Consider the following 27,995-nt stretch of genomic DNA (forward strand, 5'->3'; position numbering starts at 1 on the left):
TGCTGTATTAAAGCAAGCAAGCAGATGTTATACACATTTTTGTCTGTCTGCCACTGGAAAAGAAAAGCATGAGGCAGAATTTTATGAAAACTGATCTGTGGAATAAGGAAGCTCAGTTGACAGCTGAAATAATTTATAGATAATCATGGAGAGTCAACAATAAACCATGTTCACAGTGTTTGAGCCAAGAGTGAGACCATCACATCCCGCAACTCCATACTGTACAGGAAATATAGGTCCTTAGTCCTCATTCATCCAAGGTCTACACATCTTCTGTTTCTTACTCTTGTATGCTACTGCCCTGTCAAAGCTCTGTCTCTGAGAATTAGCCATATGACAGGGTACAGAACTGTAACCATATCTTGTTTTAGTAAAGTCTCACTACATTCAGTGCCCACCTTTGCTTCTTAGGGGCTGGCACTCTTGCTTCTGTCTTGGGAGTCTTCTAGGTTTGCTATCATGGTGCTTCTGGGCATACTAGCTTCTTCTAAATCCATTATAAGAATTCTCCAATGTCTCTACATTGCTCAATTCTATGCTTATAATCAATAATTTGTTAACTGTAAAACATCAAATTTCTTTATGCTATGATACTGAGGAAATGGAGGCTTCTTCTACTGGGTTGCTATTACTATTACTATACAGTGGAGATAAAAACATGATATGCAGTCATGTAGCAGAGCTAATGGTTGTGGATTATCACTTCAGTCTGGACTTATTCAGGGTCCTTCTTTAAAGCTTCCTTTCTCACCAACTAAAACAAAGTGTTAAGATTATATTGCCTCTAAATTTCTTATGTGAAGTATTTAATTTCAGGATTTTAGCATTTCATGCACTGTCCCAGCACACTATTCAAGCTCCTTCTATGGGAAAACAGTGCTAGGAGAATGTTTATCACTCTAACCAGTCACACCGGGGAAAAGGAAGCTGGCCATTCTGGCAGGCAACGTGTTTCATCTTAAGTCTGTATTTAATCACACCAGCAAGTGTGATTACAAATAAAATGTAATGTATGGACAAGTCATCCATTCTGGCTCTTTTCATTCAATCAGAACATAACATTGATTAAGAGCCAAACAAATTAGGACTCAGGCACCAATTCTATTTTGATATCCACATTTACATTTTAAAAACAGCAAATTACATACCTAAAACTTGTGGAGTAAAATGAATATTAACAAACGGATCATTTGATTAGCATGATAAAAAAATGACAATCCAAAAAAGGCAGCTATTTGTTACCTAGATCAGCACCATTACAAACTAGTGGCAGCTGAAAAGATATAGTTTAAAATGCCTTATTTCCCCTTATACAGTTATATATTTGCAATTTATTATGCCAATCTAGCAGATGTGTTAAATCAATAATGTGTATGCAGATAATTCACATATTAAAGAGAACATCTGGAGTTTAAACACTAACTGTATTTAAGTAAATGTCATACAAATCACTATAAACTTCCTCAAGGAACTATTATGGAAGCTTTTGAGAAGTAAAGATATTTTGGAAGTTCCTATGAGGAACAGGATCAGATAAGAAAATCAGTCATACATTGTAGAAACTTGTCATGTTGCTCTCCAGCTTGTCTGCTTGCCATCCAGCAGAGAAGTAATACAGTCTCAATTTGTGGGTAATTTAGCTGTGAAATCTATGGGTTTAAATTGAGATCTGGAATTGGAAAGTGAGGCTGGAGAATCTCTGGTGATGCCAACTTCAGCTCGAGAATCACAGGAAGAGCCAGCACTGCTTTGATTGCCATCAAGGATACCTGAAGTCAGACTGAAAAAAAAGGAGAATGTAGCAGGAGAATATGGAAAATATAAGAGCTGTATTTTGGGAGTAATTCATTAATTTAAATAGGCTTATCTGTAATTCTCTCAATATCTTTAATGTATATATGTAAAACAATTAACTTTAAACACAAATTTACTGTTTTTAAAGTGACCAAGCTATAGACTCTAATTTTACATGACTGTCACGAACTAGGTTTTCATGGGACTTATTGCAGCTTGAATTCCAGAAAGGAATATACAATTTAAATTACACTAAACAAGTTCTATGAAAAAAATAACTGAAATACTGATTTGTTTTATGTTGTTAGGAACAGATATATTGTTATGGAAAAACAATCTAATTCTTCAAAGCAATTATCTGCATTTTAGTTAACCAAAATAAGATATTCTGATTCTTATTAAATTTCAAATGTTTAAAATTCTGGTTTTGATTGGCTATTAAATCACTTTAAAAACAAGTACGAATAATCTTCAAAACAGTTTTATATTTCATCTAAAAATAAAATACAAAAAAGTCTACAATATTTTGCTCTCCAGCCAGACCATAATATTTTGCTTAGTAGTTAACCCATTCAGTTGACTCAAAGAATTGCTTATAGATTAGAAATGGTCAGACAGTGGAACTTATACGAATAAAGAAATGTTAACGTTCGCAATGAATCATCCAGCCAATTCTAGCATCATTTTTATCTTCTATTACAGGAATTCTAAAATGGAATGCCCTGACAACAACTGCCAGCAAGCTTATTAGTAATGGCAACTTATAACTCAATATGTGGTATTAGTAAGGCCATATTTAAGTTGCAATATCGTGGAAATTGCAGATTCTGCAATATTTGGCTTCTACCAGTTTTGACAGAGAGATGTGTCCCCCAACAAGGAGTCCCTGGTCTTAGCCTCAGGGGGCTGACAGTGGCTACTCAGCCACAATTTTGTGACAAGCATCCTGCAATTCAAGTACGCTTTTAGGTAATAGGCAAAAAAACCAAACCAAACCAAACCAACATTAAAACATATCTACTTATTACATTTTTTACAGTATGTATCAGAGCAAAAACAACAACTATGTAGGGGATTACTATTATTTTCTTCTCTAAAAGAACACCCAAAACAAAAAATAACTCTTTATACTTTTTACTTTAAACCAGATGCTCATTATAATTTGCTGCATAGTTCATTTTTCTCCATCTTAGCACAAATAGTCACAATTCATATGCGGAGAGATCAGACTAGCATTCACCATATGTAACTAAGAGCAAGAGAGTTTAAAAAAGTGACAATTTGAATTGATATGCAAATGATCTTAAGATCGGAAGCTACTCGCTCCAAAATAGTTTAATCATTGGGTCTCTCATCTGAAAATATCCCTAACTCCTATAAATACTAATCATACCTATAGAATAGAAGTAATTTATCTACTGCGGGAAGTCTTTAAATTATGTGCACTGGTGCTAAATATCCAGTTGCTTTGCAATACAGATTGCACTTCTATAAACAGGATCAGAGTCCTGGTGCACTGCGGGGAGAGGGGGAATCCAGTGCTATGTGGGGGGGGGGGAGGAGAGAGAGAGTGGCACGATGCATGGCCCAGCTGGGCTGTGGGGTTGGGAAGCCAGGCATGGGGCTCAGCTGGGCTGCGGGGAGAGCCAGGAAGCCTAGGGCAGGAAGGGGGAGCAGGGGAACCAGAAATAACCTCCCCTGGTCCCAAAATAATCCCTCATCTGGGACCAGTAAAGTCCCAAGGGTGCTAGATCAGGGAGATCCAACCTGTGCTTACCTTGAAAATGCTGCAAAAATCTAAGGCTTATTATATAACACTGTTTGACATCCATGCCTGATGTCTAGAAAAAGAGACTGAAACATTTGTATAGTTTCTGATGAAAGTTACAAGGCACAGTAATTGCTTACCATGTACCAAGGTCTGTCAGATGTGAAATTTCAGGAGAAAGCATGCTAGTAGTTCCTTGAAAAAGTCGCTTGGGCTCATCTTCAGTATCCATTTCACCTTTAACAAAAACACACAAGCAGATTGTGTTATGAAGTAACAGTTAAAGTATCTCTCTGTCAAGATTTAGAAGGATTTAGATACGTTTTACACACACACGGCCCACTACTTTCCCTTCCTTGTATGGAATAGTACAGCTTGGTTCTAAGTACTCTAAACATAGCTTAACAAGCCAAAAAGTTACTGTTATGGAAATTAAGGGTGAGAAAACTTTTAAAAACAGATGCAATAAAATGACCATTGAAGTAGAGGCTAAGAGAAGCAAGGGTAGGAATAAAGATTGAGGCAATCTTCCAATACTTAAATAACTTTTACATAAAATTACAAGATTAGGTGGCCACGCTTTTCTGGGCATCTGGATGTTAAATTTTGAGGCCTGTAGTGAATCAGAATGAAGAGGGTTGTATACCTATAACAGGGTTAAAAAAAGAACTTGATAAGTTAATGGAAGATAGATCCATCAGTGGCTATTAGCCAGGATGTGCAGGTATGCAAAACCATGCTCTAAAGCGTCTCTACCTTCTGACTGCCAAAAGCTGGGAATGGGCAACAGGGGATGGATCACTTGATGATTTTCTATTTTCTTCATTCCCTCTGAAGCATCTGGCATTGACCACTGGGCTATGTGGACTATCTGACCGAGTATTGGCATTCTTATGTTCAACTCCCGTATAGTTACAAAGAAAACGCGTGGCTACCAAGAAATGTGTGGCTATGCTTGTGACCTTAACTCTACAGCATCTCTGTGCTTCAATTAACTAGGACCCCCTACAAATGAAGAATGAGTACCAAGGACTCCTTAATTCCTTTAGATGGAAAGTTCCATGTGCAACCTTGAATCAATGGATGGGTAGCCAGACAGAATGACCATTTTAATTATAGATTTATCAGAGAGTTAATTTTTCAACTATTGTACTTCATTGGCCCAAACTTACAGCCACGTCTTTATATCATACAGTTTGGTAAAATTCAATTGTTTCCTAGCAAGTATCAGTCTAAAAACAAGAGTATCAAGAAAGCTGTATGAACTATTGTCAAGTTAACAATTAGAAACACATGCTGTACCTTTTCTTTTCATTGGCCCAAGAACACTTGGGCGAATGCAGTGGACAGGACTCTGACTTCTCCTGCTAAAAGAGTACAAACAGTATATTGGTACAACATCACTGGCGTAAATAGCATGGAAAACAATTACAAGGAACAAGGATGTTCAGGAAAGTTGCTCAGCTTAAGGCAAACCCAAACAAAGGGCAGTAGACAATAAGACAGGATAGCTCCTCCTCCCAAAATCTTTTAAAAGATTAACATGAAACATGACTGACCCTTAAAAAATTACCATAGAATACTATACCAGAAAGTCTGGATCACATACTGAAGCCTTCAAAAAACATTCCCATCATTTCTTCTAATACAATCATCAATATGAGCAAGAAAATTTCTCCACAATGTTCTTGTAGCCCTTGCATCCAATTCAAAACCATGAGCGCCCAAACCTGGTCAAGTTCTAAAAAACTGAATACAGGCAGTCCCCGGGTTACGTACAAGATAGGGACTGTAGGTTTGTTCTTAAGTTGAATCTGTATGTAAGTCGGAACTGGTGTCCAGATTCAGCCGCTGCTGAAACTGACCGCCAGTTCTGACTTACATACAGATTCAACTTAAGAACCCCAAGCATCCCCAAGTCAGCTGCTACTGAAACTGATCAGCGGCTGATTCCAGGAAGCCTGGGGCAGAGCAACTCTGCCTCGGGCTTCCTGTAGTCAGCGCTGGTCAGTTTCAGCAGCGGCTGACTTGGGGACGCCTGGGGCAGAGCAGCTGGGGTGCTGCTGGGTTGCTCCAGTAGCACCGCTCCTCGGCGCTACTGGACCAACCGGCAGCGCCCCAGCTGCTCTGCCCCAGGGTCCACAACAAAAGCCTGGTCTGCTGGGGGGGGGGGGGCACACTAGCTGCACCCCCCACCCCCAGCAGACCAGGGACACCGGGAGCGAAGCCGCAGCCGCGGCGGGGTCCCACGCCTCTGAGGCTTTGCCAGAGCAAAGCCTCAGAAGCGCAGGAACCCGCCGCCGCTGTGGCTTTGCTCCCGGTGTCTCTGGTCTGCTGGGGACGGTCTCCAGCAGACCAGGGACACCGGGAGCGAAGCCGCAGCCGTGGCGGGGTCCCGCGCCTCTGAGGCTTTGCTCTGGCAAAGCCTCAGAAGTGCGGGAACCCGCCACTGCGGCGGCTTCGCTCCCGGTGCCCCTGGTCTGCTGGAGACCGTCCCCAGCAGACCTGGGGCACCGGGAGCAGCTTTTCTCGCCCCAGAGGTTGAGGTGGTGGATCGCTACCTGCGAGCTCCGGGGCGAAAAAGCCCCGTTCGTAAGTGCGGATCCGACATAAGTTGGATCCGCGTAAGTCGGGGACTGCCTGTACTTCTACTGAAAGTGGATCCATGAGTACCCCAAAGTAAGCCATCCCTCTAAACACAAATCTAGCAGCGTGCTGTCCCTGTGAGTCTGTAGGTTAGCAGCAGTAGTGAGATTCACCATCTGTTTACATTATGTTGCTAGAAAAAACAATAAGAGCCAAAATATTCTGTCTTGCACAGACTGGTGAAGACTGAATGGACTAGAAATTTCAGGACAGAGAAGCAACCCCAAGCACTGGTTAAAAAAAAAATTAAAAATGCTCAAGAGCTCTGCAGTATCAGCTACTTCTGCAAGTAATAAAAGGTCACTTACAGCAACAGATTTGGCAGGTAAGTTTTTCACCTGCATTGATACCTACACCCTTCATAGCACAGCCCAAACAGTGTCTTCCACCAGCCTGGCCACCCACAAAAGTTATCCTATTTCTGGCAACACTGAAGTAGGAGAAAGACAGTAATAATAAGCCTCTCTTACAGACTGAAAGAATTAAAATGATTCTGTTTTCAGCAAGCTCAAAGACCACATTCTAAGGGTCATTCAATGCTAATACCATGTCTCAAGGGAAGGGCGTGTAACGAGAATTAGTGGGTTAAAACAGCCGTGGCCAACCCACGGCTCGCGAGCCGCATGTGGCTCCCCCCACCAAGGTGTGGCTCGCGAAGCCCACCCCCCCCCGCCCCCCACCGTGGCTCGTGAAGCCACCTCCACACCCCTGAAAACGGCCCTCTCCTCCTGGATCCCTTTGCTCACTGGGGCAAGGGAGCCAACTGGTGCGGCCATTAAAGATGACGTCGGCCGGCAGGCACCTGATGTGGCCAAAAAGACTCTAAATACGTTTTCTTTAAAAAGGGGCAGTCCCTTTTTTTCTCACCCCCTCTCAATCAAATGCAGCCAGGGGCTCCTTTTTTTTTTTGGCTCAACAACTTTGCCCCAGCTCTTCATGCAGGATTCACTGATATCTCGGCTGTTTGCCCGGAATGGGTTAGCCACCCCTGGACTAAAAGGTCAAATAGCCACAATCACAATATTTATGGAGTGATGAGTCTCAAATGTGGCAATAAAACATCTACAGCTGACCATGGCTGCACAAGTGGCAAACTGTGTAACTTCTGCCTACTCTTCAAAAGTTGCTCCTTGCACTGTTTCCTTGTCCTTCCCATTCTCACATTTTCCCTTCTCTCCATCAGTTTGATTGTACACCTGATGAGCTTTGCAATACCCAAAAATGAATCCTTTCAGGGGCAGGAACAGTCTTATCACTGCAACATGTGGTCTCTCATTGGGAGGCTATGATCTCTAACTGGGTCCTATAGATGCTATTATAATTTAAAAAAAATAAATGTTTCTTCTTAATTTTTGCCAATCTACAGGCTGATATTACCCAGTTTCAAAACCTGGGAATTAATTCATCATCTTCTGACAGAAGCTCATTCTACTCTGTATGTGATTATGTCCTATAGAAAACCTATTGAAAAAAATCAGATCCAGATTGCTTAGTAACTCAGCTTCCTGATGTCAGGAATTTATTTTGGTACTTTATAAACTCTAGAATTTAAGTTGCATGGATTTACTATGGGAATTGGAGAGCTGAATCACCAAGACCATTGTTTAGATTTATTATGCATAAGTTAAGTCTTGATATTTCAGATGCCTCAAGTGAACAATCCCCATATACACAGTATGCAGACTTAGTTTTACAGATTTGTACGTACTTTAAGAATCGCCTTGTTGGACTGGGGCTAGGGCTTGGAGGTAATCCACTGCTACTCACCAAACTTTGCAAAGACGGTGAGAAACATTGCTGAAAACAAAATATATTGCAATATTTAAATATTAACATCATGCTTCAATGCTTACTGTAATAAACTAATCAGAATTCCCGACATGCAGAGAAACAGAGAGACTTAAGGAATACGATGAGTGTCTTAATAAGAGGATTTTACAATATTAGACCATGCAACTCATCATTCATCTAAAATAACTACCTTATTTACTTTACTTATCACTTTTGATTAAGTTTTGAAGAAAATTCCAGGACAATTTAGACTGATTCATCACGTACATTAGGGATGTAAGCGACTAGTCGACTGTCTGATAAAATGGTTATCAGATAGTTGACTAGTCACTTCCTCCTCCCCTTGCTGCCTCTATCAAAGAGAGGGGGAGGGAAAGGATCTGGTACTGGGGGAAGCCAGCTTCCCCCAGCACCATCTCCGTGGGGAAAAGGGGCAGCGGCCCAGCAGGGAACTGACAGCGCTTCCACCTTTGAAATGTAGCAAGAGCAGAGCTACATTTCAAAAGCAAAGCACCGCCAGGAGCATGGGGTTAGGCGCGTGGGTAGCCTCGTGGGGCTCTTGTATATTTCAAAAGCAGAGAGCTGTGTTTGCCTTTATAATGTAGCAAGAGCTGACAGAGCTCTTGGTAAATTTCAAAGGCAGACGCGCCCTTATCGACTAATCGAATAGTCGATGCAAATTACATCAACTATTCAATTAGTTCATTAATCTAAATTTATCATCCTTAATGTACATACGGAGTGCATGCAATTTGGCAGTATATTGATCAGAATATGTATGTATCTCTTAACCTTTCAATGAACCAACCGATTTAGTTCCTAAAATCCCCTTCTTTTCCCCAAAGAAAGGCAGACAAAGACAACGACTTATTTACCACCAAGGTACCAACAATTTATCAATAAATATACCTGCTTGGTATTAATATTTAAGATATTCTGTAGATAAATTCATGGGTTGTACTGCTGTTAACCTTTTTAATATTTTAGTTCCCTGTCTGCAGTGAATGCCCATGCAGAAGTCAGGGATATGAGACGTTTCATCCTTTGCTAATGTTAGTTAGATTTTTGTTTAGCACTATTCATACTCTATCACTTCATTTTTCTTACCTTCCCTATTCCTCTGGTGGGTGAAGGAGCTGGAGAAACTGGGACAAAGTCTATTTGCTTGGGAGAGGATGCTTTCTCAAAATCACTGTCACTCTATAAGCATAGCAGATCATGTAATTACAGCCAATTGCTTTAATGCAATATTTAGTGGGCCAGGCTAGATGTTAAATATTATACAAAGGATTGCTTTGTTGTGGAATGGAACCACATTATGGAAGTCACCCTAACAAATGACTAAATGTAAGAATTTGTTACTATGACTACATAGAAGACAAATTTCATACTTTTGACAAAATAATGTTAAACATTATGTGCTGATATTAAAGCTTCTATTAACAAAGATTAGACATGAATAGAACTACCTTTTAATGTATCAGGCAAAACTATATTCTAATAGCTGTGTGACAGCCATGTGTCATTGAGCTACTTGTGATTTCATGCCTTATTAGTACAAAACTTGTGGTAAGACAGCAATAATAAGTGTTACTAGACCAAAACCATGTTAAACAGCAAGCCTAATCTGTGCAAGTTTCCTCTAAAAGAAATTAAATATACTATGTACAATAAAATGCAGCAATACAAGATGTTAGAACATTGAAGATAGAAGCTCAAATCTAAAGCATAAGCACATTACCAGGCTCAAGCTTTCCTCCCACGACTGGCTGATCTGCATTGCTGTTTGCACTTCCCTACAAAAAAGAAAAAAAAATCCATCATCACTGGCCCAGAGAGACAGAGTTTAGGTATTCTTTTTGCATACCAATACTCACCGTTCATGTACTGTTTCTCTGTTCATCAAATCCATTCCTTCTTCCTGAATAATATCAATATAAATATGAACAGAGAAATAGTTACAAGTTGGTTTATAGAACTTTCTTTTGCTAAAATGAGTCAGAGAAACTCTTCCTCTTCACTTCAGGTCACAATTTGGATGGGCGTCTCACCTCATTCCATACACAAGTATACCTAGGGAGTGTGTAACTTGTATAGAACAGAGCATTTTACTGACCATTAGAAAACTATTCTACGCTACGGAATCTTTTATTGTTTCTTTTAAAAAACTAAGACTTTTTTTAAAAAAAAGTGTTAAAATGTATTGATAGCAAAACAAAACTTTTTTTATGAAAAAGAAATACTACATTTAAAATTGTACACAAACTTCATTCCCTCCCTGTATGTATGCATTACAATATTGTTTTTAAATACACAAGCATGTACCATTCCTCAGAACTCATTAAATGCATAGATTGGACACTGAGCAAAGAATCATGGTAGGGATCCACTTATTGAACAGAGGAGGAATAAGTATAGGTCTGACGATTAACCTACTGCACACTGGAATCCTAGGCAATGAATGCAGAAGTCTATGTAATTGAGGACTATGAAAAAGTATTTGTAAATGCACAAATGGAAGTGCCTATGTTTTTGTCAATTTCACTCTAGCATAGCATATGTTTACAAGGAGAGCAGCTTTTTCATGATTTAACTTTAACCTTCAAAGATTCACAAACAATTTTTAGTGGAGCTTTTGTGTGGAATAATTGCTATGATTATGCAACAATGTAATTCTCAAATTCCAAAAAAACTGAAAATTAGCAAGCAATTACTATATTACCTTATAGCTAGAAGTTTTAATAGAAATACTGCGCCAAATAAGAAATACCTATAGTGCCTTCCCTGCACCTCTACTCCATCCCATCCATGTGTACAGCTTAAGATTAGTCCTTTCCTATATTAATAAAAGGAACTCTTCAATGAATTCATTTCCATGTTAAAGCTAGTCAATACACAAATTACACAATAAAAACAAAACAGGCTGTGAATTTCTTCAAGATTACTATGTTCCTCAAGTGTTTGAGGAGGAAGGAAGCTGGAGACCAAGTACCTTCAGCCACCTGCAAACACGTACAGTGGAAATGTAATGCTTGAAGGGTTTTTCTCATTTTATAAAAGCAGTTTAAAAGTCACAAGATTTACAAGTATTTGGAATTCATGTGTTTTCTGAAGTCATACTTTAAAGGGCAGTGTATCCTATGGCACAGCTTTAACTTAAGCTGTTTTAAAAGTGTTTAATCCCTATTACAGAGTTTATATTATTAGAGGTTTCCATCTGGAAATTTACGTTCTATGATTCTTCCCTTCCAAAAGAAAACCAAGATAATTGTATTTATATGAAATCTAACTGTACTTTGAAACAGGCTTGTAGTCAAAAAAAGAAGTGCATTCTTACGTTACAATTTTAACACGCTTACTGCATTGATAGGGAAGGGTTTTAAAAAATATTTTTTAAACAAATGTTCACAACTCAGTACCAGCCATGTTTCACAAGAAGGAAAATTTGGTGGTACAGAAAGTATGAAGATGTGGGAAGCCTGGCTGGATGGACCATTCTCCTGATATCCCTCAACTTGACACTAGCTTCTCCATTTTGAGAGTCTCCAAGCTTAACACGCAGCAATCAGCAACAGCCTTCTTGCCTTGATGGAGGCTGGCACCCAACTGCTTCTGTGCTGAACACTGGTATATCTCGTCAGTTTCTCTGACCAATTAAATATAGTATGCTATTCAGCACTATACAAAACTTTTAGCTATTCCAAACCTTTAAGTTTTCCAGAGCATGAAGACTGAAATTTGACCACCACAAAAGCCACAGCCCATCATTTTATGGTTATGAACAATTCAATTGGGAGGAATGCAGGTAGTGTATTTGAGCCCAGCAAAATACCTTGGACTTGAAGTTCTAGATTGCAAATGGGGCTGCAAGAAATAGGACAACCAGCTTTCTATGTGGGGAGAAAGGTGTCTGATAGTTTTTTGACTCCTTTATAAAAATGATTAACTATGCTCAGCAGAATACATTAGGAAACATTCTATATTTTCTGTAAATGTTTTGCATTTCTGATAACCAATTCAACCTGTGACTATTAAATGCACCTTGAAGTGACAGATATTGCTGAACACTTTTTACAGCTCAGCTACTGCTTCCAAGTGAAGTTATTAATGATTATTAGTAGGATACATCATCTTGTGTAAAGTCAATAAAGCAAACTTTCTAGGTCTTATTATTTAAAAAACTGAAATAGAATCTTCTCTTACCTGTTTGATTTGATGAAGGCGGCTGCTAGGAATACGAACAGGAGACGATGGCACCAACTGCAAACCAAACACCATATAGCTGAACCATTTTTAAAACTGCAAAATCAGTTGCAGGAGGTTTGACGCTACCTTTTTTCTAATGTTATTTCATTCTCAAAATATTACCAAAATAGCATCTATCACACTCTGCATATATGTTAAATGCAGTACATTTTTCACACATCTATAAATGTGTATTAACTTAGTTTAGTGCTCTCTCACAATTTCATTATTAAATTGCTCCATGTGCTTAGCAATGACTCCTAATTATTATGTGCCAAACTCTATCCTACTTCAGTTTTAGACTACTAAAAACCATCACCTTTCATGGATTGTGTTGTCAATATCAGCCCACCCATAATAGTTAAAACAGCACAATAGATAAGGTGCCATAATCACTTCCATCTTAAAGCTGCTGTAAGTTGTTCATAATGCTAAAGCAACAATTTATTGAGCAGGAATTTTCCAGAGATGGTCCCTGCCTGCAGGTGATTATTTCTGACATAATAGATCAAAAGAGAGATTCAGCCATTAAAGCACAAGGAGTGCTCTTTCCCCCTCAAAAGCTCTAACTTCAAATGACAAAGTTGAAAATTGACAGGGAAATGGCTTCGCTAAGAGTATCTGTGAACATTCTGTTACCATTTTCTTCCTTGCTGCTGCATACAACAAATCAAAAACAAAAACCCATAAAATGATATCTAATAACAAGGAAAAATCTGAAGGGTCAAGTACCAATTTAATCTGGCAGAGACGTAAACCGCACTCCAGGGACTTGAACAGATTCTTTATTTCTATATTTTACTTCCAGTTTGATAAAAATGATCATTTATTAGTTCCTAGGTATTGAGCCAATGGCTTACTGTAGTTCAACAAAGAAAGCAAAACTTTTATAATGACTGTCAACATACACCAGTAAGGGCCAACTGTAGGCTAGTGAGTGGGCCGCATGAGTGGCCCTCCATCTAAGTGGGCTGCAAGAGTGTCATAACCAAGACAATTAGGGTAGATTGGCTAACTAAAATTTGCAGGATGTATCCACTGAACTATAGCAGTGCTTTGACTGGATGCAGAGGAACGCAGGGTTCTCACAATGTTGTTTGCAATCACCTCACTTCACATGCCTTTCCTGTAAGTGCATGCCACTTTTGTTATACTGGTAGGAAATAAATACCGGTATATGGACGAAAACTGGCAGAATCTAGCAACTCTACGCATGGGCAACATTAACAAAATATCTCATGGGCCGCACATAGAACTCTAATGGGCTGCATGCAGCCTACCACTAGCATAGATAATTCAAGTTGCAGGACGTATTAAATCTTTTTGTTGAAGTTCTTTCATTCACCACTACGTATGATAATTAGTTTCATGCAAATTTACTTTAAATCAATTATTTAGTCATTCTCTTTCCTTTAATAGTACACATTTGAGTAACTTATGATGCTCATGACAGTCAGGGACCAGAAGCCTTAGGTATGAATCACATAGTTCTGTTAATGACCTAGTTCTCTTGCACAAAGATCAAACTTGCTAAGTTGTGATGTGGCTTTGTAATGAGGATGAGTGTCAACAGCGGTGAGGACCTCATTCTTTAAGTGTCTGTCATTATTTCATACTGCATGGAATCTGCCAGATGAAAAATAAAGGGAATCATGTAGCATAAATTACATGCACTTTCCAGTTATTAAAGTCTATCCTGCAGATAGTAAGCTTCCTCAGTTTCCCACAAAACATGCTTTAAGTTTTCTACAAGTCCAAAGCTACAGGATATGGATCAGCATCAGGGTTGATTGATTTAAATCAAGGCAATTTAAATCATGATTTAAATCACCCAAGAAAAAATCCACATGGTTTTAAATCCAGATTCTCACTGATTCTTCACATTTTTCTTAAACACTTGTGCATATCTGATCACAAACATGTCAACTTACAACTCATTACAACTCAACAGCATTTTACAACATCTAAGGGCACACTTTATGTAATTTTATAGATAACGATTTTCATTAATTTGAGAAATAGCACATAATACTCATTACTTGTGACAAGCTGCAGATGCAGCACAGTACATTAGGAATGATAAAGAACTAAATCTCTCTCACAAACACAACAGCACTTATATTTTACTAAACAAAACTGTAAATGGTACATACATGTTTCATATGTGCAACATGTGTAGCAGCCTCCTGAGTTGCCAGGTAATGACTATCTGTACATACCTTTTTTCAAATTTTATTAACTCTAACAGACAAGTCCTCAGAACACTAAATGTACAGTGTCCTTAAAACTAGGGATGTTAAAATGTATTTAATTAAGTAATCAATTAACTGCTGAGAATTTCAGTGGTTACACGCAGGGAAGCAGGCAGGTGGGAACCGGTGCACACGGAGAGCTATCAGAGGCAGCAACTACTGGGGAGGGGAAGAGGCAGGGGAGCAGGTGGGCATAGGGAGCTAAAAGCAAGCTGTACTAGCTCTCTCCACTTCACCCCTTTGCTGCCAGAGTCATCAGTTAACTGTGTATACAGTTATACTTTCACATCCCCTACTTAAAACATCTCCAATTAGCTCTTATCTTCCCCACTCCTACTGCCCTTTTGATTCACAGACTGACACAGAAATACTTTTTCAACTCTCAGTCAAATTCTTATGAGTATGTGAATAACACCAAATGATGACCATATTCTCTCTGTGCATGCAGAGGAAGCTACTGCTGTGAAAAGTTGGCTTAGCGATTGAAAACTGTTTCAAGGTGCCTCCCACAGCACGCCCGGTATGCCACAGACCTGTGGGAGGGGAGCAGCCAGTGCACTTCCGGAACCCCCAGAAGTGGTGCAAAGCTGCAGGACTTCCGTCCACCCTGCAGGAAGCCAGTACTACCTCCATTGTGACTGGAGGTTGGTAGTGGGACTTCTCAGGGCTGGGGGGAAAATAGGGGAGGGGCCCGAACGCCTCACGATCGGCCAGTCAATCGCGATTGACCGGTTGGTGACCATGGCCCTAAACCCTGCCCCAGCACTCACCGGCAGCCTGTCCCCTGCCCCAGCACCTACCAGCACGCTGCCACCTGCCCCAGTACCCATCAGCACCCTGTCCCAGCACCCTGCTCCAGCACCTGCCAACACCCTTCCCCAGCCCCCACCAGCACAGCTGGGGGCCACATTGGGAGCCTTGGGGGGTTTTGGAGGGGTTGTTTTTTTTGCATCTCACTTGTGTGGCCCTGACTCACTTTTCTGTGGGTCAGTGACCCTTGACTCAAAACAGGTTCCCCGCCACTCTCAAAGACAATGCTAAAAAATTGTGTATTTGACATAATAGTCTATTTAAAAATAAAACCTGGACAAGCAGCCCCCCAATTGGGACCAAGCCCCCATCTGGCCTCAGCATCATAATGCTCTTGCACCCCCCAAAGCCCCAAACCTGAGCCGATCATACACTGGAACCCCCTGTCCTGAGCCTCTCACATCCCCAAACTCCTGCACCCCTACATCCTCAGTGTTCTGCTACAATACTCCTGCACCATCCACACACTGCAAATCTGTGTCCTGAGCCCATCACACTCCCAACCTCCCTGCCCTGAGCCCATCACACACAGCAGGTTTAAAACAAATAAAAGGAAGTTCTTCTTCACACAGTGCACAATCAAACTGTGGAACTCCTTGCCTGAGGAGGTTGTGAAGGCTAGGACTATAACAGCGTTTAAAAGAGAACTAGATAAATTCATGGAGGTTAAGTCCATTAATGGCTATTAGCCAGGATGGGGAAGGAATTGTGCCCCTGGCCTCTGTTTGTCAGAAGGTGGAGATGGATGACAGGAGAGAGATCGCTTGATCATTACTGCTTTGGTTCACTCTCTCTGGGACACCTGGCACTGGCTACTGTCAGCAGACAGGATACTGGGCTGGATGGACCTTTGGTCTGACCCAGTATGGCCATTCTTATGTTCAGCTTGGAGCCCCATCGCCACATCCTCCTGCATCCAAATTCCCTCCCAGAGCTTGCACCTTTCACCCCATCCCACACCCAAATCCCTCCTTCCCACCCCACATATCAACCCAGTGAGGGTACAGCTAGACTACAAGAGTTTTTCCAGGATACTTCCAGTATCCCGGAAAAACTCTTCCACGTCCAGGGACACGTTTGTTCTTCCACTTTTTTTAGTGGAAGAGCAAATACTCTCTTTCAGCAGCCCCTGTATTCTTTGTTCCACGAGGAATAAGGGACCTTCTGAAAGAAGGGTTTTTCCCGACATTTGGCCCATTCTAGACAGGCCAAATGTCAGAAAAACTTCTTCAGACAGAAGGATAAAAAAAGCAGCAGTGTAGCCGTACCCTGAGAGTGTATAAGGGCAAGTGATAGAGCAGAGGGGAACAGAAAGAGCAGAGCCACAAGGAAGGGGTAAGGTCTGGGGGAAGGGATGGGGTAGATCTTGGCTTGTCCTGACATTTAAAAAGTGATCTTGGGTGTAAAAAGGTTGGAGATCGCTGATTTAGCGGGTCTAATAAGAACCCACTAAATCGAACAATGAGGGTGCCCCCAGTCAGCGCCAGCACTCTTCACAGTCACAAGTAGTAAGCAAAATGCAGGACAATGTAGCACTTTAAAGACTAACAAGATGGTTTATTAGATGATGAGTAAGGGAAGTCAGCAGCAGCATTTTCTCCCATTGACCGCCTGCTGGAGACTGCACCAAGCTTGGCTTAAGGTACACTGACTCCAGCTATGTTATTTTCTACACGTTATTTACATAGCTGGAATTGCGTACCTTAAACTAACCTTCCAGGTCTAGTATAGATTTGATCCAAGATAAACTTTTTTTCCTAACAATATCCAACATAACAAACAGATTGGGAATTTACTTATTAAATCACACTTATACTAAAAGGCACAGAGAGAGTCTTGAGGAATGAGGAAAGAGAATTGTTACTAACCAGTTAATCCACATTGCTCTTCAGACACATCCACACCTTCATCCACATCATTTTCTCACAATAAGCAGCTTTCCTTATGATGTTTCAACTTGCAACTAGACCCTACATCATCTTCATGCACTGCTAACACTAAACACATTTTCCTTTTTTATCCAGGTAACAAATTTTCAAAATATTTGCAGATAGGGTCTTTCTTATGCTCAGAAGCCATGACAGTTTTTCTGTGGCAAACATGTGGGGGAATATAGGAAGCTGTGTGTGCGCTAAATAATGTCATCCCTTTTTCTTTCCTGTATAATCCACTGTTCCGTTCTATGCTGCCTTCGTCCTTTGCTATATTTTGCCTCTCTGTCTTTAAGTCAATGTCTTAACTAGTTGGTCTGCCCTGCTTGGCCCAGGTCCACCACAGAACAAAAACATTCTTAACCAGCACGTGGCTTTCTTTGCATATTAATCTAGTCTGCTGAGAGAAAGAAACTGAAAGCCCAGAACTTTCAATAAGCAAGAGCTGGTAGTTAGGCTGGACAAACATTAATTCATTTTTATGAGACTGAAAGTATAAATTTAGCATGTTTATGAAGAGATTTAACTGTATCTTATTTTAAAATGAGAAATGTAAAGAGTTTTAATGATTTAATTTTTTTTAAATCTTATTTTTAATTTTTTTAAAGCATTGATTTTTATCCATCCTTGTTCCCAGCCAGGGAAATGGGATCTCAATCAGAAAAAATTATTATGTGTTCCCTTGTCTGTAGCAGTTCTTTGTGGCATCTTGTATATAGACACTCAATTATCTCTCCCTTTCCTGGGAAATATTTGCCTCTTATTAAGTAGGCACATACCTCATTCTCTGAAGTATTCTTACTACTGCTGTTGGTATGACAATCCATTGCTTAACAGTTTTTTTTGCTCCCCAACCTTGTTTATATTGGCTTCTTCATCTTCACATTTTGGGTCACTTGTGAGGTCTCCAAACACCCTTTTCTAAACCACTCAGATTTTTTTTTAAACAATAAAATAAAAAAGATAACTTCTATTAAGTACCTAAAATATCTTTGGCTCAGTTAATCTTCAGAATAGACTAAAACTAGATCATCGCACTTGCCTCTCTTTGGCTTTGTATCAAGGTCAACTGAAAAAGAATCTTAGTGATTTAAACTTTTTTTAAAGGTCTACTCCCTCTTAAGTGCTGACTCTTGCTGACCACTGTTTAAGTGAATCTCTTCAATACTAAAGGAAACCCAAATGCATGACTGGAAAGGAAAGCAATTTATCTTTGGTCTGAAAGCAAGTATAGAAGTTGTAGTCTAAAAATGTAACTTTAAAAATAAAAAGCCTAAAAAGAAAGGCTTCCAACTAAATGTTTCTTCAACCATAATTACAGTGTCATTACCACTACATCATGTTTTGTTGCTTAAGCAGTACAAACGCTGCTTCCATGTTAATGCTCATCAGCTGGTGTCTTTAAATAAAGGATCTCAAGACCACTACAAAAACAAATTCTCTCCAAAGGAGTTGTCTGACCTAGTTTTAGGAATGTGAACAGATAACACAAGGGTGATGCTTACTGGGTAACAGTTAACTGGTACCAGCACCACTGGCAGCCTCATGTGGAGCTGGAAGCCAGCAGCCCTGCCCACACCCTTCCTCCCCAGGCTGGAGTGGCCTCTCTGCTGCAGGTAGGGACTGCTCCAGCCAAGATGGATCAGCTCCTGCCTATGTGCCCCCACTTCGCCTTTAATCAATTAACTGGTTAAACACAACGTTTAACTGGTTAACCAATTAAACAAGATTGTATATTCCTGCCTACTTTTGAAATAGAATTTTAACTTGGAGGCAGAGGAGGTTCTTTATGCAAGATAGGGGATGAATTAAAAGTTATCCCCACCTAAAGTAATCCAAAATAGTAAGAATCATCAAGATAGCAAATGTCTAAGCATCTTGTATATTTTACGTAAGAAAAACTGTCATTAACACGAGACATTCCATCTTCACAGTACATAAATTGTGAACTGTATGAAATTAACATGTTACTGCACCTGTGCCAATTTTGTTAAATACAGAATACATTTTAGAAGAAATGTACCAGTTTTCAGTGAAATTATATTTTATTTTTAAATTCTAGTCAAAAATCCTCTTGTGGTTTTTTTTTTTGTTTGTTTTTTTAAGAGAACTGTTTCCTCCCCATGCTCTCCAGAAATGCACCTTTCCACCATAACTCAGATTATGAATGCTTTACTTAAAAGAAACAATATTGTTAAACAGAAGTTGCATCTTTTTTGGGCTCATAAATAAGCACTGTACTAAATTTAGATGAAAATATTTGCTAACTAAGTAGTATAAGTCTACAAAATTGTTACAGTGGAAAATTTGTAATTAAGATTGGATGTTTTTCTAAGAGATACACTTTAGTTCAAATAGGCAAGAATTCAGTGAAGTTTTATGTTCTGTGTTTTACTGGAGGGCATCTATAGTATCATAACATTCCTTACTGTCTTATAATCTATGATGTAATATAAAGGTAATTTTAATGGATTTATTTAAAATCATAAACATTCAAAGCAGAGGCTATTGAGACCAAGGAATAGCTGATTGGTGATTCTAAGTACACCAATTCTCTTTCCAAACTGGACTTTTTATTCAATCTTAGAACCTATGCTTAAATAAGTTATGAACTAGGTTGTCTTCAGAATGACACAAAAAGTTTCCTAAAGCCAGATGATCTTTTAAATGAATTTCACTACAGCTGCAAAATATGTGGCATTAATTTTCAATTTACAGCCTTGTTCATCTTTAAAGCTGTTTAGATCCAAAAAACAAATGAACAATATGTCTGCACTAAGTACTTTCTTACCAGACTATGACGATTCATCACTGTTGTACTGTTTCTGCGGGTTCGCAAAATGTTGGACTGGAACACCTGTGAATTATCACTGTGAAAAGAAAAACTTGTCAATTCAAGAGCCATTTCCCTTCCCCCACTAAATAACGCCACAGTTTAAGCTGTGTGTGTGTGCTTTCATCCTCTCAAGCCAAAGCCAAATAATCAAGTCTCTCCCCCCAAAAGAATTTCTAACTACTCCAGTTAATGACATTAATCACATTGGCTATGTTTACACTCACGGCTTCTTGCCGAGAAATATGCAAATGAGGCTAAGCATGGAATATCGCAGAGCCTCATTTGCATACCTAATGAGCCGCCATTTTTACAGAAGAGTCTCTTGCGCCAAAGGAGCTGTCTACACTGCCCCTTCTTGCACAAGAAAAACCCTCTTGCACAATGCCGTTATTCCTGAAAATAATCGGCGTAGCAGCATTGTGCAAGAGGGTTTTTCTTGTGCAAGAAGGGGCAGTGTAGACAGCTCCTTCTGGCACAAGAGCCTCTTCTGCAAAAATGGCAGCTCATTAGGTATGCAAATGATGCTCGGTGATATTCCACACAGTCTCATTTGCATATTTCTTGCACAAGAAGCCACGAGTGTAGACCTAACCACTGAGTCCTCATTAGACTTTTTATGGAGCTATGTCTTCAGCGAAAATGTATAAGTTTAGAATATAGCTAACTATATATAGTCCTTAGCATCTAACAATTAATTTACTATAATTTCAGAGTATGCATAATCAACAAATAGACTGACACAAACCTCAAAACCAGTGGTGTCAAAGTCAAATCACACTGCAGGTCAGCAGTGTTCCCTCTAATTTTTTATGTTCATGTGCAGAATGGCTTTCATCATGTGCATTAATATAGACATGATGTATCACATTAAAAGTCATTCTTCACTAGGACAATGTGTGGCAGTGGTGGCAGAGAAATGTGGCCCTGAACTTTGGTAGATCTAGGCCCCAGGCCAAGAATATTCCTGGTATCCATTGTCATAGCCCCTCCATGCTTTATGAAAATTGGCTTCTTAATATGAATACAGTAATTCCTCACTTAACACGTGCCTGCTTAACACGTTTTTGCGATAGCATGATTTTTTTTTAGGGAACATTTTTCGTACAACACGACCCTGTCCCCGCAATAACACGATTTCCCCTAAGGCTGACCACCAGCTTCGCGAGGCTTCCCGTGCCTCCCTGCAAAGCGGCAGAGGTTTGCCACTCACTGCGCAGTTCCCCAGTGACTCCCTCTGGCCAGAGGCCTTGCATCCGGCCAGAAGGCGTCACTGGGGAACTACGCTGCGAGCGGCAAACCTCCGCCGCTTTGTAAGGAGGTAGGGGAAGCCCTGCGCAGCTGCCGGTGACCGGCCAGCTGGGGAAATCCAGCCGCTGGCTGCAAGCCCCCTCCCCTGTCCTTTCCTTCCCCAGAGCCAAACACCTCCCCTCCCTACTATAACCCAGTCCCCTTTCTCCCCCAACCTTATGTCCCAGTCCCAGCTGCTAGCAAGTGCAGGCTGGAGCTGCGAGCGCACGTGCAGCTGAAACGTAACCCCCACCTTTTCCATTATTTTCAACGGGAAAACTAACTCTGCATAACAACTTTCCACTTAGCATGATCATTTTCTGAAAAGTATCTACCGTGTTAAATGAGGAATTACTGTATGCATAATTCAAAGATGTTTTATGCAAAACAGACCACATAATTTTTAAAGTTACAATCTGCTCAATCTATATATCCTATATTTGTGCATGTATCATTATTGGATGTGAAGTTAGAAATATGAAGCGTGAATCTGGTTTTAATTCTAAATGTCTAATGAGGGCCGTTAGAGATACTTTAGGAATTGAATGGCTCAGTACTCAAACCAACAACTGATGAAGGGTTTTATTTTCCCAACAAACTGTGGTTGTTCCTAAAAAGACATGTGACCATGATGCTGATTCTGGAAACCATCTTGAATCTGATATTTTCCATGGGGATAGGGAGTACTAAACAAAGGATTCCTGCGCTGGAGGACAGTCTATTTAAGGAATGGAAAGCAGTCAGTCCTTTTGTTTTCAGCTGACTTTTGAAATTGTCTCCCCACTAGGGATGTAAAAGTTTAACCGGTTAACCGATAAGCATTAGCTTATCAGTTAACCTAACTGCTCAAGTTGCCAGCAGCTGGCAGGAGACTGCAAGACTGGCAGTCTGTGGGGCATTTAACTTTGTAATTAACCGAATTTCAATCAGTAACATGGCTAATTTAAAAAAAAAAAAAAAATTTACAGCCCTCCTCCCCACCCTAAGAGGATGCACACAAAGAGACCTGGAAACAAAGAAATGCAGGAAAAGGATGAAGGCAAAGCTGCTGGGCCCAAGTCAGAAAAAGATCATCACTTGTCTGAGATAACTGGTTAGGGTTAGAATTTATATATAACAAAGTTTTTTAATATATTCAAATTAGCTGGCATCTTTTGTTTATCTTGGCTTAGTAACTTACTTTGATCTGTGTGCCTTCGCTTGCAATCACTTAACTCCTACTTTTTATACTTAATAAAAACACTTTTGTTTATTATCAAGACTAGAGTAAATAATTGTTACTGGCAGAGGGTGAGTGTAACCACCGTGCACACATCTCTTTCATTGGTTAAAGGGGGCAAAAATCTTTATAAGCTTTTTCTATGTAAAACTTTTATACAGGGTGAGATGGATTTATTTGGGATTTTGATCCCTTTTGGGGGGGTATCAAAGGACTTATAGCTGATTCCTTTCAGAGCTGAACTGGTTCAGCATCTGTGTTGCTCTGCTGGGAGGCAATTACTCCAACTCTGTGTGTTGGCTGGGGAAAGCCAGAACTTCTGGCCCAGAGGGCAGTGTGGTGGGGAGTCACAGAGGGCAGGAAGGCAGGCATCAACAGCAAAATACACTGGTAGGCAACCCAAAGGGGATTTCTGTGATTCAGCCCACATCACTCCCTGTCATATAGGCTCATAGAACTTGCCACCTTTGTCTGTGGGTGCTCCGGGGTAGGAATAAATGGTCCATTTTCAGCATGGAGAGAAGTAAATAATGCTCTCCCCCCCTCCCCCCGGGGGGCTTGTACAAGTCTGGAACCAACAAATTCATAAGTTATCTGCAAAAAGGTGTAAATAGTGAGGTGGAAAAGTTTACAGATGATACAAAATCACTCAAGGTTAGGGCTGTGGATGAATCACAGTAATTCACAAGATTACTGGAAAAATTAATTGCAGTTTTAATTACACTGTTAAACAATAGAATATTAACTGAAATTTATTAAATATTGTGGATGTTTGTCTACATTTTCAAATATACTGATTTCACCTACCATACTGGGCTGTCCCCTTTATAGTGTGCACACACCCGAGACAGAGCTCTAGCACTGAACATACAACTCCATGCAAAGTGGTGAGAGAGGTGAAAACCACAGAATACAAGCTGTGCAGTGCTCACTGTATATTATTTTATTACAAATATTTGCACTGTAAAATGATAAACAAAATAAACAGTATTTTTCAAATCACCTCTTACAAGTACAATATTTCCACAGCATTGCAAATTCCTAAGACACCTTCTAATTGTGCCTATATTATCCTGAACTCATTTTCCAACTTCAGAAGACTTAAAAATTATTTCCAGTCATCAATGGGACAGACAAGTGAATAATGTAGCAGTCCTTAATGGGCATCAAAAACAACACTAAGGAACGGAGGTGTAAATAAGATTGCTGACAGTTTCATTAGGAAAGCTACAGCAAGACAAAATATCTTTCAAATTAGTGAAGACAGCTTGTGACTGCAATGATTTAGTGAACTGTATGTAATTCATGTAAATGTAAGCATATAGGCCCAAACTGAATCATTATTAAAAGAATAAAGGTACCAGCGACACATTCAATACTTAGAATATGAAAGAAATGAGTAAATATACTGAAAATAGCATTCCCCCAAAATCAGCAAAATCCCCTTCACCCAACACACACACACCTCTTCAAAAGCAACAGGGAGGATAAAACTCAATTATTAATTTTTAAAATTATCAATAAAATACTAAATCTCTCATTTAAAAATAAGAGTTACAATTAAATCTCATTACTAACATGCTATACATACATTTACAGTCTCATAAAAATTAATGGTTCTAGTCTGTCCGGCCTAACTACCAGCTCTTGCTTTTTTAAAGTTCTGGGCTTTGAATTTCTCTCTCTCAGCAGACTAAAATGTGAAAAGACAGACATAAATTGGTTTTTTATCCTGTGCTTTTGTGGTGGTGGACCTGGGCCAAGGATGGCTGAAGAGTGAGTTAGGACACTGTCTAAAGATAGATAGTATATAGGAAAGGATGGAGGAAGCATAGAAAGGAACACTGGACTGGACTAGAAAGAAAAACATCAATCACAAAAGACATTCAGCACAGACTCAGCTTCCTGTATTTCCCCACACTTTTGCTGCAGAAAAACTGTCATGACTTCTAGGCGAAAAAAACCCCTATCGGAGAATATTTTGAAGAAATTTGTTCCCTGGGTAAAAAAGGAAAATGTGTCAAGTGTAAGCAATGCAAGAAGATGATGCAGAGCCTGGCTGCAAAAATGAAACATCATAAGGAACGATGATGCTTATTGGGAGAAAATGATGTAAATATGGCTGAAGAACAATGTTGATCAACTTTGCAATGTATCAGTCTTCATATCTTTTAGTACAAGTAAGATTTAACAAGTAAACTCACAAGTTGTTTGCTATGTTGGATGTTGCTAGAAAAAAGTCTAAGCTAATCCTTACGGCCTGTTTACTTAGTTAACTAGGTTTAGAATCTATCACCCAAGCATAAAGCAAAGAAAGCTGCAGTAACAGAAATCTAGAGTTGCAAGTCTATTCCCTATTTTACTTCAGCATAGCTCAGCTCTCCTAGAGGAATCCCATCCAATATTTGCTATCAATGGGGCTTACCCCACAATTAAGTGCATTGTTAGCACAGTCTTAGCTTTTTTAGTAACTTTGAATCAGACTGGCATCAAAATGACAGAGGGAGTGGAGAAGATGAGACCCAGATGTAGATGTTTTAAATACACTGTACAACATTTAGGCTTCTTGCGCAAGAACTCTTTTGCGGAAGAGTTCTTGTGCAAAAACTCTTCCAGAAGAGAGAGTCTACACTGGCATGTGCTCTTGCGCAAGAAAGATATGATGGCCATTTTAACCATAGGGCTTTCTTGTGCAAGAAATTCATGTTGCCTGTCTACACTGGCCTCTTGCGCAAGAACAGTTGCGCAAAAGGTCTTGTTCTTGAGTGGAAGCGTCAGAATTCTGGTGCAAGAAGCCCTGATTTCATACATTAGAACATCAGTTTACTTGCGCAAGAACATGCGGCCAGTGTAGACAGGCAGCAAGTTTTTGCGCAAGAGCGGTCGCTTTTGCGGAAGATCACACCAGTGTAGACACAGCCTTAGTGTTCTGAGGACTTGTCTGTTAGTTAATAACATTTCAAAATTTAAAAAAAAGTTTAAGGACAGCCCTCAGCTGGCAACTCAGGAGACTGTTGTAATTGCAAATATGAAATATTTATGTAACATTTAAGATTTAGTTTCATAAAATATAAGTGCTATTGTATGTGTAATTTAGTTCTTACCATTTCTAACATACTACTGCTGCTGCATCTGTAGCCTGACACGGACAATGAGTACTATATTTCCTAACATGATTTTTATTAATTTATCTAAAAAAATTAAAGTATAGCCTCTTAGATGTTGCAAAATGCTGTACTGAGCTGAAAAGTAATGTTTTAATGATTAGATTTGCACCAATGTTTGAAGAAATATGTAAAGAACTAACAGTGGAAAACCAGATTTAAATTGGTGATTTTTTTTTTTTTTGGTGATTTAAATCATGATTTAAATAAATGAAAAGCACCACTGGCAAACATAAGTCAGCACCTATAAGTTCTGACTTTAATTAAAATATCTGACTAGAAAATCTAACCAGCGTCCCTTTTGCCACAATTTGTCAGAACTGGTTAGTGTCAAAGCTGAGCCCATAGTCATGTGGCAAAGCAGCAGCTGGTTAAAATCCACTCTTGGCCTGGGGAATGGGTCACATATTTAAAAAATTGATTTAAGAATTAGATACAGTGCTCCTTTCAGATTTCATTTAAGATAACATATAGAATCTTGAGTTGCCTAAGTTGCCCCGTGATTCACAGTTAAACTTCTCCTGCCCCCCTTTTCCCACCACATGGTTGAAACGGTGCCCCTGTGGGACAGCACAGAATCCCCCCCCACCCCTCATGTGCAGCCCCACTGGCTTAACTAGAGTCACCCCACAGAAGTCTAAATACATCCACAGTGATGAGGCTATGGGTGACAGAGGTAGGAAGGCTGTTGGCAGGGAATGGTGCCTTTGCAATGGGTTTGGGGCATGCAGTGAAAGGCAGTGCAGCTTGTTATCCTGTGAGACTTGACACTTGGACCTAGGTCCCTACAACTAGTCCCCCGCCTCCCCGCAAAAAGGAAGCTAGAGATGTGTGTCCAGAAAACAGGCCTCCTCGCCTCACCCTGAACACCACAGGATGCGCCCCTGGATGAGGCGGGGGCAGCGGTCCAGGATTTCCCACCACAGCCGGGGACGCGGAGGCGCCAGGCCCGGGTCTCCCCCAGCCCGCGGGGGACGCGGCGGAGGGGCCCGAGGGGGGCGCCGGGCCCGGTCTCACCTCAGCCCGTGGATGAGGGGGGCGCTGTTCGATCTCCTCAGGCTCCCCACGTCGCTCGGGGCCGGCGCGCTCCCCGCCGGCAGCTCCAGGTCCAGCTCCATTTTCTCCTGAGCCATCGCGGCGGCTCGGGCTGCTCCTGCTCCGCCGCCAGGCCCATTCACTGGGGGCGGCCGCAGCGGCTCCTCATGCCGCCCCCTGCCCCGCTCCGGCCCGGCCGCCCCTACAGGCCCCGCACAGGCCGCTGCAGGCGGAGGCCGGGGGCGCTGCGAGGCCGGCGAGGGGGGCAGCGCCAGCAGCGCCCCATGCTGGGGGGACCCCAGGGGCCGGCTCCCGCCCCCCAGCCGCCGCTTCCCCGGCTGCTCTCGCCTCGCTGCGCGCGGGGCCGCCGCCGCGCCTCTTCTGCGAAACAAACCACCGGGCCCGGAGACTCGCCGGGAAGCAGTACGCATGCGCCATCTCGACCGCGAATGACACAGTAGAGGCAAACGGGTCTACACGCATGCGCAGTGTAACCGCAGCAATGCGCTGCCTGAGCGGCCATGGCTGTAAGACCGTAGGAATGGCCCTTGTGGGTGTGAGCGATGGTTCAGCTAGCCCAGGGCCCTGACTTCTGAGTGGCAAGAGAGCATGACTGGCACAGTTATCAGCTGACCTATTCTCATGGTGGTCTACTGCAGATGCATGTATTCCTTACCATTTGCCTGAGGTGGGCTTTGCCTAGACCAGTGGTTCCTGACCTGTTCCAGCACATGGGCCCCGTTTCAAGCTATTACAATTTCACAGACCTCCCCAAACAATACAGCTATTTTCAAACATTCCATTACTTGATAATAATTTGAAATCTATAATAGTTCATGTTATCTAAACAAATATAGTAGTATTGAGAGATAATGCAGGGTGTCCAAATTGAAATGTAACATCGCTGAGGTGCCATATATTTGTATTGAATAGTACGAACAGAAGAATATGTACACAATTCATAGGTAATATGCTTAAGTCACATTTGGCATATAGGTACACATTATTAGGGTACATTAGGGTACACATTCGCCATGTCCACCATTTGTAGCACAGACTATGTCACATTGAGCCTCAATTTCCCTCCGCACATTGTCTGGTTGGTGTGTGAAAGGCATGCACAGAAGGCAAGCATTTTCACCTCACTCCCTGATAGTCCAGGGAATGGGATGAAAAGCAAGCCGTGGCCTGGAGTGCACAGCTGCTGCCCTCCTGCC

The 27,995-nt window shown here is 40.9% G+C and overlaps 1 protein-coding gene across 4 annotated transcripts; it reads right to left on the bottom strand.

Moving 5' to 3' along the window:
* Window positions 1-1,081: 1,081 nt before the first annotated feature.
* LOC102458340 (P2R1A-PPP2R2A-interacting phosphatase regulator 1-like) lies at window positions 1,082-27,207 on the bottom strand. Of its 4 annotated transcripts, none has more exons than XM_006115428.3 (10): window positions 26,761-27,207; window positions 20,029-20,107; window positions 12,203-12,259; window positions 9,877-9,920; window positions 9,741-9,795; window positions 9,107-9,199; window positions 7,917-8,005; window positions 4,865-4,926; window positions 3,703-3,799; window positions 1,082-1,780 (listed from the first exon to the last, which is right to left on the bottom strand). In XM_006115428.3, exons 1-10 carry the CDS (start codon window positions 26,874-26,876, stop codon window positions 1,621-1,623), a joined length of 852 nt encoding a protein of 283 aa, XP_006115490.2. In that variant the 5' UTR covers window positions 26,877-27,207; the 3' UTR covers window positions 1,082-1,620. The 4 variants fall into 4 exon arrangements, with proteins under 4 accessions (XP_006115490.2, XP_075797132.1, XP_006115493.2 ...); XM_075941017.2 differs by having other exon boundaries at window positions 4,865-4,929; window positions 26,761-27,206; XM_006115431.3 differs by lacking the exon at window positions 9,107-9,199 and having other exon boundaries at window positions 26,761-27,206.
* Between the last annotated feature and the right edge of the window lie 788 nt (window positions 27,208-27,995).

Source organism: Pelodiscus sinensis, chromosome 13, assembly GCF_052426305.1.
Source record: "Pelodiscus sinensis isolate ZL-2025 chromosome 13, ASM5242630v1, whole genome shotgun sequence".
Classification (NCBI taxonomy): domain Eukaryota; kingdom Metazoa; phylum Chordata; order Testudines; family Trionychidae; genus Pelodiscus; species Pelodiscus sinensis.

Excerpts from the sequence above, each read along its gene's own strand:
- LOC102458340 (XM_075941017.2), bottom strand. The coding sequence starts at position 26,876 with ATGGCTCAGGAGAAAATGGAGCTGGACCTGGAGCTGCCGGCGGGGAGC. Across the intron at positions 8,006-9,106 it reads CCACCAGAGGAATAGGGAAG|CAATGTTTCTCACCGTCTTT; the intron begins GTAAGAAAAATG and ends TTTTGTTTTCAG. Across the intron at positions 3,800-4,864 it reads TGGGCCAATGAAAAGAAAAG|GTGAAATGGATACTGAAGAT; the intron begins GTACAGCATGTG and ends TTTTTGTTAAAG.